The following is an 11,343-nucleotide window of genomic DNA, read 5'->3' on the forward strand; positions in this document are numbered from 1 at the left end:
ACATGGTTTCTTGCTCCTATAATATCCTTAAAACAAATTCTTATGAATAGGGCTTAACTTTATTCTGACCCTTGTTGCATATAGTAGATATAAACAAGTTTATTCCCTTTGAGCATCTCGTTATAGTGAGCTAGCTATACTAGAAAATAATGGCTGTATCAGTTCTGAAGCCAGTAGGAATAGAAGGAGATTGCAAGAGATGTCAATGTTCAGCAGAATTGGAATTGTACTTTCCCATTTATAGCTCCTTAACTTTTGTTTCAGTGATTGACATAAAACTGGAAAAGCCTCAGGAGCAACCAGTCAGTGAAGGAGGCTGTTCCTGCTAATCTTCCATGGCATCTTCAACTTTTCTTCAGAAGCTCACTGCTTTGGCCCCCTTACTCTTTCATTGACTGCAGTGTGAATATTGGCTTGAACCTTTTCCCTTCAGTAATAACGTATTGCAATTCATCATTGCTGCCTGTCTCGTGGAGATGATCTATTAGCTTCACAAGCACAAAAAAGTCAGTGTCTTCATTATTTATATTTTACAAAAAGCCAAATGATTCCAACATATTCCAGTGATAACTTTAAAAATTAGATACGTTTTCTCAATTTTTTTTTCCTTTTCAATGTTAGGATAACGTACTTCAAAATGATGGAAATTCCAACAGTCTGTGGCTAGGTTAAGGAGCAATTGTTCACAGCAGCACTTGCCTACCTACTTGATCTCTCTCTGCTTTTCTCACCTCTCCCTTATTGCATTCCCTATTCTTACCATCTCTCCCTCAAAACAAATGAGGTATGACAAAGCAGGAGTCAGACCAAGCCCAATGGAGTTATCCTTCAAATTTAGTGATACCACTTGATCTAGGCCTTGGGCCAAGATGTCCAAAATTATTCTTGAGCGCTGATATAAATTATTTAGACTTTATTTGAGGTCAAAACTCAACTATCATGGTAGGCAGTGCTTGAATAAGAAAAGGGTTCTGATGCATCTTCAAAATGAGTCCTAATGAACACAGTGAGTACTTACAAATTAAATGAGCATAAAATGTATTTCAGACCAAAACAAATGACCCTTTCACATGTTAGTCCCTGGGAGAGAAGAGTTAACAGTGCTTCAGAACATGTTTTTAATACTGAATTCTCCCAGTGAACTATTTCTCCCAGGATTTTAAAATTCTCAACATAGAGTTATTCTGTTTGTTTAAAAAAAGAAGAAAACTTTTGTAAGCAATAGATTTCTCTTGGGTTTTTCTTTCTTGTTTCAAAAAATGCTATGCAGGCAAGGCACTACAGAAATCAAATTCTTTTAAGAAGAACCAGCGGAAGAATTTAAACTTGGTACCGTGATCAAAACTACAATAAACAAGATATCTAAAGCTATCGTTGTAGAAACAATGATATCTAAAGCTTAACAACAAAAGAATCCTCAACAGAATAGCAAATACTTTGCTCAGGACATTTGAGGTCAAATTGAAAATGGAAACAGGTTTCTTATAAGCCCCTAGCGGCAGATCTGGAAAAGCATACATAGAAGAGGGAAAGGAGAGAATGGAAGTAAAACTTAATATTATGCAGATTTATGCCTTATTTTTTAGCATTTTTTTTTAATGTTGGGTCTTTCAGGCTGGTTTTGCTTTTTATTAGATCTGTATAGTTTGGTTAATTAACTAGTGATTTAGTTTTATATTTAAGCTACAATTAATCTTTTTTCTTTGTTGATATTTATTTCTTTGCCTTTTTTTTTAAACTACTTTCAGTTTTTAGATGTTTTGTCTGATCTATTTAGAGCTTCATCACCATGGCAATATATATTTCCCTTAAAACACTGTAAACAAATATACTAGGAGTGCACCATTTTAATCTTTACTAGTTATTGTGAGATTGCTGTGTAAGTTAATAAACACATTTGTAAATACATTATTTGCAGGACGAAAATTTCTGAGTTACAGCTCAGGAAAAGCCTGCTGAATTTACGTTGTAAGCATTACTTAACACAGTATAAAGATGAAAAGACAACAAAAAATATCTTCATACTTCCTTATCCCCTCATTGCAACAAAACCCTTAACTGGGAACCTTATTCCCCTCTCTTTCCTCTTCCTTCTCCAGTTCCCACTTATTGTCACCTTGTAATATTCAGAGAGCACTTGGATTATGGGTCTGAATAGAGAAATGCTTTCAGATAATCATTAGCCCACATACCAGTAACTTATACTCAAAGATGGGATGGAGTTGTAAAGTGCTTTTATAATACAATATTATTGTTAAAGGCAAGGGTTGACTCTTTTGTTTTTATTTTGACATGGCATGTCCTGAAATAAATATCAATTCAATATGGCAGATGGGTCATATTCTTTATTTAGAAGAAGTTGTGATTTCTGACATGGGGGTGATTGTCTTCCTACACTGTAGTGTATGATTCTTTTTATGTATCTTTAAAACAGTAATCAGTTATGCTGCTTTTTAATATCGGTCTTTTTATTTGGCCTGGGGTTCTTCAACTGAAGCAGTGAAGTGTGTTCATAGTCTAGATTTTTTTTTTAATAAACAATTTTGCTGCCAAAAATATATAAATAAAACACAAACAAAAACAACTATTGACTTGGTTTCTATTCCTGCCAAGGTAGTAAGTTAGTATGAATTTCTTACTTCCTCCTTAGAATTATAAAGGGAACTTGAAATCCAGAAAAATAAAAAAACAGCACTAAGAAACCCCTAGGGAGTCAGAAGACTTTTCAGCTGTTACAAGTGGGGTGAGTGGCTACAACTTGAAAGACAGGGCCACTGGTAGAGGCAATAATATATTAAGAAAAGTAATTTACATTCTGCTTTTGCCTCCTCCTTACCCCACCTTTGCCTAGGGACAGGGACAGCAAACTCCTGCCCTCCCACCACATGCAGCCTGCTACCTGTTTTTAAATTAAATTTTTTTTGGAATTCACTGCAAAGGTGGGGTTGAGTAGTTGTGGCAGAATGGCCCCAAAAGCCAAAAATATTTACTGTCTGGCCCTTTACAGAAAAAAGAGCTGGCCCTTGCCTTGGCACAAATGATAGCTATTTCCCTTACTACAGAAAGGGAGGCTACAGGCCAGACTACGGGTACAGGTGTCCACAGGGGTAATATCAGGGCAGTGTAAACTAAGTGAGGAGTTGATGAAAATAGGTGGAGAATGACCTGCCTGCCTTAGGCCTTTCACTCACTCTCTAGCCTTTCCCTTTCAAAACTTGCGTTAATGAGCTGTAATCTAGGTGACTGCCCCCTGCAAAGCTGCTTCTTCCTAAACTAGTTTAAAGGTAAGACTCTGAAATAATGTGTGGTTTAGTGGGATGTTACTGAATGGGAGCAGCTACATGTATGGTCTTGTGGTTCCTGGAACTCTGTCCCACAGTTTGTCTCCTCCCCTTCTTAAACACGACATTCTGGTCTTTGTCCCTTGCCCAGTATACCTTCCCAGACTTGTAACACATACCCCCAGGAGAATTTGGAGCCACAAGCCAGAGTAGTTGGATACCTGAAACTGCCTCAAAAGAAAAAGTGAATACTGGGGCGCCTGGGTGAATCAAGACGGTGAAGCATCTGCCTTCAGCTCAGGTCATGATCTCACGGTTTGTGAGTTTGAGCCCCATGTCAGGCTCTCTGCTGTCAGTGCAGAGCCTGCTTCAGATCCTCTGTCCCCTCTCTCTGCCCCTACCCCATTCACACTCTCTCTCTCTGTCTTAAAAATAAATAAATAAATAGATAGATAGATAGATAGATAGATAAATAAATAAATAAGTTTAGAAAAAGTGAATACCATCTGGAGTAGAAATACTCAAAAAGACTAAAATGGTGTGATAAATATTGAAGAGTGGAGATACTAGCAATATGGAACAAGAATCATAAAATAACCAAATACAACTATTAAGTGTGAAAAATAGTTGAAGTAAGGAACACATTAGATAAATGGTACATACACTGCATTCCACTGATTAGTGAGAACATTGAATTGAGGAACTCCTTCACTAGAAAGCAAAGAAATAGAAAAGATTAAGAGGATAATAGTACACATAGCAACTTCTAGTAGCAATTCCAGAAAGCTAAAAAAGCAAGAACTAAAGTACTGAAAATGAAGACAGTATTTATCATAAGCATCTGCATAGAATGCAGCTTCTAAAATAGTTCCTGATCCCTGCCTCCTGGTATTCATGCCTTTGTAGGATCCTTGTCCTCTAAGTATAGACTGGACCTGGTAAGTTGCTTCTAAGGAACAGAATACAGCAAAAGTGATAAGATACCACTTTGAAGATTAGATTATGAAAAATACTTTTGCCAATCTCTCTGACTCCTCTCATTTGCCTCTGTGCAGCAGTCTGTTTGTTATGAGCTCCTATGGAGAGGCCCACTTTGTAAGGAGCTGACAGCAGCCTCCAACCAGCAGCCAGTGAGGAACCGAGGTCCTCAGTAAAACAGACTGCAAGGAATTGAATAAAAAACAAGCCACAGACAGAATATACTTGTGAATTTCATTCATGCTTCATAAAGGACCAGTATTCAGAATATATGAAGAACTCTCTTAATAGGAAAGCAAGCCAATAAAAAGGTGAAAGATTTGACCAGACGCTTCACTAAAGAAGATCTATAAAGGGCAAAAAAAAAAAAAAAAAGACATGAAAAATGCTTGACATCATTAGTCACTGGGGAAATGCAAATTAAAACCACAGCAAGACACCACTACACACATATTAGAAAGGCTAAAACTTTAAAAGACGCCATATCAAGTGTAGGTGGAGATGAGCAATTGGAACTCTCATACACTGTAGTCTGAGATTTTGGAAAAACTGGCAGTTTCTAAAGAAGTTAAACATTTATTTAACTTAGCCATTTCATGCTCAAGTATTTACTCACAAGAAATGAAAGCCATGTGTCTATATGAAGGCTTGCACACAAATATTCATAGCTTTACATGTCCAAGAACTGGAAACAACCCAAATGTCCATCAAGAGGTGAATATACTGTATAAATAAATTATGAAACATGCATACTATGTAATATAGTATGCAGTGAAGCAGAATAAACTTGATACCCACAATATAGATAAATCTCAATATAGCCTAAGTGAAAAAAGTTGAAAAAAAAAGTACATATTTTATGTTTTCTTTTATGCAAAATGTTAGTAAAAAAATTTTTAATGTTTATTTTTGAGAGAGAGAGAGAGAGAGAGAGAATGTCAGCAAGGGAGGGGCAAAGAGAGAGGGAGACACAGAACCTGAAGCAGGCTCTAGGCTCTGAGCTGTCAGCACAGAGCCTGACACAGGACTTGAACCCAGGAACCGTGAGATCATTACCTGAGCTGAAGTCAGACACTTAACCGACTGAGCCACCCAGGGGCCCCTAGAATGCAAACTATTTTAACAACTCTCAGTTTTTCCATTCTGCTTTCTGTCTCTAAATTTGCCTATTCTAGATAACTGTGTAAGTGGAATTATACAATATTTGTCCTAGTGTCCACCCATGTTGTAGCTTGTATCAGACTTTTATTCCTTTTCATGGCTGAATAAAAGCCCAAGTTATGTATATACCACATTTTGTTTACTCATTCATCTGTTGGTGGACACTTGGATTGTTCCCACCTTTTGGCTATTTTATTTTTTTAATGTTTGTTTATTTTTGAGAGAGACAGGGTAAATGGGGGAGGGGCAGAGGAAGAGGGAGACACAGAATCCAAAGCAGGCTCCAGGCTCTGAAGTGTCAGCACAGAGCCCTACATGGGGCTTGAACTCATGAACCGTGAGATCCTGACTGAAGTTGGATGCTTAACGGACTGAGCCACCCAGGCGCCCCTGGCTATTTTACGTTTTATTTTTTTATAAGCCTAGCATTTTCAATTTTTATTTTATTTTTTGAGAGAAAGAGTGTGTGAGCAGGGGAGAAGGGGGGAGAGAGAGGGAGAGAAAATCTTAAGCAGGCTCTATGCATAGCATGGAGCCTGACAGAGGACTCGATCCCAGACCCTGGGATTATGACCTGAGCCAAAATCAAGAGTTGGATGTTTAACCCAACTGAGCCACCAAGGCGCCCCATGGCTATTTAAAATAATGCTGCCAAGAAAATTGGTGTATAAGTACCTGTTTGAATCCCTGTTTTCAGTTCTTTTTAGTGTATACCTGGGAGTAGAATTGGTGGGTCTTACAATTCTGTTTAACTATATTAACGTTTTGGGGAAATACCAAACTGCTTTCCACAGCAGCCGCACCATTTTACATTCCCAGCAGCAATGACTATATGAGGGTTCCAATTTTTACACATCTTCATCAACACTTTTTATGTTCTGATGTTTCTGATAATAGCCATCCTTGTGGGTGTATAGTGGTACCTATCTCATGGTGATTTTGATCTGCATTTCCCTAATGACTAGTAATGTTAAACATCTTGCTTACTGGCTGTTTATATAATTTATTTAGAGAAATGTCTATTTAAGTCCTTTGCCCATTTTTAAATGTAGTTGTTTATTGTGTTGTTGAATTACAGGAGTTCTTTATATATTCTAGATATTAATCCTGTAATAGATACATGGATTTACAACTATTTCCTCTCATTCTGTGGGTTGCGTGTTCACTTATTGTGTCCTTTGATGCCCAAAAGTTTTAAATTTTGATGAAGTTCAATTACCTTTTTTTTTTGGCCTGTGCTTTTGGCGTCGTATGTAAGAAATCATTGCCAAATCCAATATCACAAAGATTTTCTCCTATGTTTTTATTCAATGAGTTTTATAGTTTTAGCTCTGATGTTTAAGTCTTTGATCCATTTTGAGTTAATTTTGTATACTGTGTATGATAAGGGCCAAGCTTCATTCTTTTGCATGTGGACATACTTTCCCCAGCAGCATTTGTCAAAAAGACTGTCCTTCCCCCATTGAATGAATGGTCTTCGCACCCTTGTTGAAAATCAATTCTCCATATGTAAGAGTTTATTTCTGGGTTGTTTATTCTATTCCATTGGTCTGTATGTCTCTCCTTAATGCTAGTACTCTACTGTGTTTATTACTGTAGCTTTGTAGTAAGTTTTGAAGCACATTGCATTTATTTACGCCTTTAATTTCTGTCAGCAATGTCTTAGTTTTCAGCATACAAGTCTTTCACCTCCTTGGTTGTTAGGTTTATTCCTTAGTATTTTATTCTTTTTGATGCTATGGAAAGTGGAATCTTTTTTCTTAATTTCTTTTTTGGATTGTTCAGTGCTAGTTTATAAAATGCAACTGATTTTTACATTGATTTTGTATCCTGCAACTTTGCTAAATTTATTAGATCTAACGATTTTTGTATGAAATGTTTAGGGTTTTTAACATATAATTGACCCTTGAACAATGCTGGGGTTAGGAGCACTGACCCTGTGCAGTCAAAAATCTGCATATAAGATACAATAAGGGTTGGCAAGGATGTGGAGGAAAAGGAGCCCTTTTGTGGAGGATGCAAATTGATGCAGCCACTGTGGAAAACAGTAAAAGGTTTCTTCAAAAAGTTAAAAATAAAACTACCCTACAATCCAGTAATCACAATACTAGCTATTTAGCCAAAGAATACAAAAACACTAATTCAAAGGGATATATGCACCCCTATGTTTATTGCAGTATTATTTACAATAGCCAAACTATGGAAGCAGTTCAAGTGTCCATCAACAGATGAATGGATAAAGATGTGGTACATATACACAATGGAATATTAGTCCGCTATAAAAAAAGAATGAAACCTTGCCATTTGCAACAACATGGATGGAGCTAGAGAGAGTATACTGCTAAGTGAAATAAGTCGGTCAGAGAAAGACAAATAACATATGATTTCATTCATATGTGGAATTTAAGAAACAAAACTAACAAAGAGGAAAAAAATGAGACAAAACAAAAATAGACTATAGAGAACAAACTGATGGTTACCAGAGGGGAGGTGGGTGAGGGAATGGGTGAAATAGATGATGGGGATTAAGGAGTGCATTTGTGATGAGCACTGGGTGATGTATGGAATTGTTGAATCACTATATCGTACATCTGAAACTAATATTACACTGTATGTTAACTATACCAGAATTAAAATGAAAACAAATGTATAACTGGTTTTTGGTTTTTTTAATGTTTAATTTTTTAGAGAGAGTGCATGAGAGGGAGGGGCATAAAGAGAGAGAGAGAATCCCAAGCAGGCTCTGGCACTGCCAGCGTGCAGCCTAACACAGGGCTTGATCCCATGAACCATGAGATCATGACCTAAGCCAAAATAATAGAGCCTGTCATTCAAGTGACTGAACACCATCCTGGTGCCCCTGCATATAACTGTTTAGTCCCCCAAACCTTTACAAATACTATTGACCAGAAGCCATACCAATAACATAAACAGTCAATTAACACATATTTTGTATGTTATTTGTATTATATACTGTATTCTTACAATAAAGTAAGCAAGAGAAAAGATTTAAAATCATAAAGAAGAGAACGTATCTTTACAGTACCATACTGTATTTCTTGAAAAAAAAAAAAAATCTGCATATAAGTGGACCCAGTTCAAACCTGTGTTGTTCAGGGTCAACTGTAATAAGATATGATCTGTAAACAGCTGATTTTACTTCCATTCCAATATGGATGCCTTTTATTTTTTTCTAAACTAATTCCTCTGGCTACAACTTCCAGTATATGTTGAATATAAGTGACAAAAGTGGGCATTCTGTCTTCTTTCAGATCTTAAGGGAAACCTTTGAGTCTTTTACCATTGAGTATATTTACCATAGATTTTTAAATGTAGTATTTATCATGTTAAGGAAATTCTGTTCCTAGTTTATTGAGTGTTTTTATCATAAAAACATGTTAAATTTTGTCAAATGCTTTTTCTGCATCGATTAGGAAGATCATGGGTTTTTTCCCCTTTTATTCTACTAATTAATATAGTATATTGATCAGTTTTCATGTGTAGAACCATCCTTGCATTCTGAGAATAAATCATTGTGTGTATTTTCTGGTCATTGTGTATATTCTTCTCAATATGCTGCTGAATTCAGTCTGCTAGTGGTTTTTTGAGGATTTTAAAATCAATATTGGTCTGTAGTTTTCTTGTATTATCTTTGGCTTTGGTATCAGTGTAATGCTGCTGTCATGGAATGAGTTAGGAAGTGCTTCCTCTTAATTTTTTTTTTTTTTTTTGAGAAAAGTTTGAGAAGGACTGATTGTTAATTCTTCAAGTGTTTTTTTTTTTTTTTTTTTAATCTGGTATAGTTAATACAGTGTTATATCAGTGTCAGGTGTACAATATAGTGATTCAGCAATTCCATACATCACCCGGTGCTCATCTTGATAAGTGTCCTCTTGAATCCCTTACCTATTTCACCCATCTTCCTACCCACCTCCCCTCTGGTAAGCATCAGTTTGTTCTCTGTAATTAAAGAGTCTGCTTCTTGGTTTGTCTTTTTTCTTTGTTCATTTGTTTCTTGAATTCCATATATGAGTGAAATCATGTTATTTGTCTTTCTCTGGCCAACTTATTTCACTTAGCAGTATACTCTCTAGCTCCATTCATGTTGTTGCAAATGGCAAGATTTCATTCTTTTTTATAGCTGAGTAATATTCCATCGTGTGTATGTACCACATCTTTATCCATTCATCTGTCGATGGACACTTGAGCTGCGTCCATAGTTTGGCTATTGTAAATAGTGCTGCAACAAACATAGGGGTGGGTGCATCTATTCCTTTGAATTAGTGTTTTTGTATTCTTTGGGTAAATAGCCAATAGTGGGCCTACTGGGTCATAGGGTATTTCTATTTTTAACTTTTTGAAGAACCTCATAACTATTTTCCACAGTGGCTGCACCAGTTTGCATTCCCACCAGCAGTGCACAGGGGTTCCTTTTTCTCCACAACCTCGCCAACACTTATTTCTTCCCTTGTGCGTCTTTGACTTATCAGCATACACTTAAGTCAATATTGTACTACTTCCCATAAAGTACAGAAAACTTTGCATAGTATAACTCTATTTTCCCACTTTCCCTTCACTCATTTTTTTTATTCACTCTCAATTTTACATATACTTATGGGTAATTTTCAATGAACAGTATTCCATTTTGTGAGTGGAATATACCATAGATCCACCTATTCTAGAATTTAAGTTTTTTCCACTACTTCTGTGATATTTTATACCTATTATTTTTTGGTAAACATATGTACGCATTTCTCCTTGGTGTACCCTAGGAGTATAATTGATGGGTTCTAAGGTATGCATATATTTGTCTTTACGAATTAGTTTCCAAAGCAGTTGTCCCAATTTACAGTCATGTGAGATTTCCATTTGCTTAATGTTGTCAGTCTTTTTCACCTTTAGCCTTTTAGGTGGTGTGTAGTGGTATCACATTTTAATTCAAAACTTTTTAATTTTATTTTAAATGTTTATTTATTTTTGAGAGCGAGAGAGCACAAGCGGGGAAGGGGGCAGAGAGAGAGAGGGGGACGGAGGATCTGAAGCGGGCTCTGCGCTGACATCAGGGAGCCGGATGCAGGGCTTGAACTCATGAACCGCGAGATCACGACCTGAGCCGAGACTCAACCAACTGAGCCATGCAGGTACCCCTTAATTGAAAACTTTTTAAAACCACTGTACTGACCAAACAAAAGAATGTGTGAGCCAGATATGGTCCATAAGTCAACTCCAGGTCAGACTGTTTTCTGAGAATGTTTGTTTTAATGTATATGTGAACAATTGTCTACTGGACAGCTGGAAGATAAAAAATTCATGCCACAATCCTATTAGTGGAGAGATTTTGAAGCAAACTACATCTGAAACATCCATTTGTCTTGCCCTGTTCAATGGGGTGAGTGGAAAGAACCAGGTCTCATCAGGGTGATAAATGGTAGTCCTGAGGCTGTAGGGGCACAGAGAAGAGCACTTAACCCAGCTGTGGGAGGTTCTCTATAATATTGCCTCATCTACCATCCCTCCTCACCATGAAATAGACTGTGACATCAGGCTGAACTTCATTGTGCTCTCAAGACCAAAGTCCTCTGAGGCCATTGCTCATGCCATTTCTTCCATGTGTTCTTTGTGTGGAAAGCTCTCCCTCCCTTCCCTGCTTGGCCTTCAAGGTTCATCCCTGCCCCAGATCTTTCCCCACTTCCTTTGGCAGAGTTGAATACCTCTTCTCAGAGCTCGCACTGTACCATGTTCCTCACTTACCTCATCTCATTGAATCACTGGTGTTTGTTTATGTCTCCCTCTAAGTTGGTGTCTCTGGGAATGTGGCTGGGGCAGACACCTGATGTTTTTGCCACTTATCCATCCTACTTCTGGGCAACAGTGCCCTAAACGTTCTTTGGGACACCACTCCACCCCTGTTGTAAGCCCTGTT

General features: G+C 37.2%; 1 protein-coding gene across 2 annotated transcripts in view; it reads left to right on the top strand.

Moving 5' to 3' along the window:
- RAB6A (RAB6A, member RAS oncogene family) overlaps nucleotides 1-2,327 on the top strand; it is an 85,022-nt gene extending 82,695 nt beyond the window's left edge. For both annotated transcript variants that reach the window (XM_042904101.1, XM_042904100.1), the window contains exon 8: nucleotides 265-2,327. In XM_042904101.1, the coding sequence (XP_042760035.1) occupies nucleotides 265-329 (65 nt within the window). In that variant the 3' untranslated portion in view covers nucleotides 330-2,327. The remainder of the gene's footprint in view (nucleotides 1-264) is intronic.
- Nucleotides 2,328-11,343: the final 9,016 nt, after the last annotated feature.

Source organism: Panthera leo, chromosome D1 (genome assembly GCF_018350215.1).
Source record: "Panthera leo isolate Ple1 chromosome D1, P.leo_Ple1_pat1.1, whole genome shotgun sequence".
Classification (NCBI taxonomy): Eukaryota; Metazoa; Chordata; class Mammalia; order Carnivora; family Felidae; genus Panthera; species Panthera leo.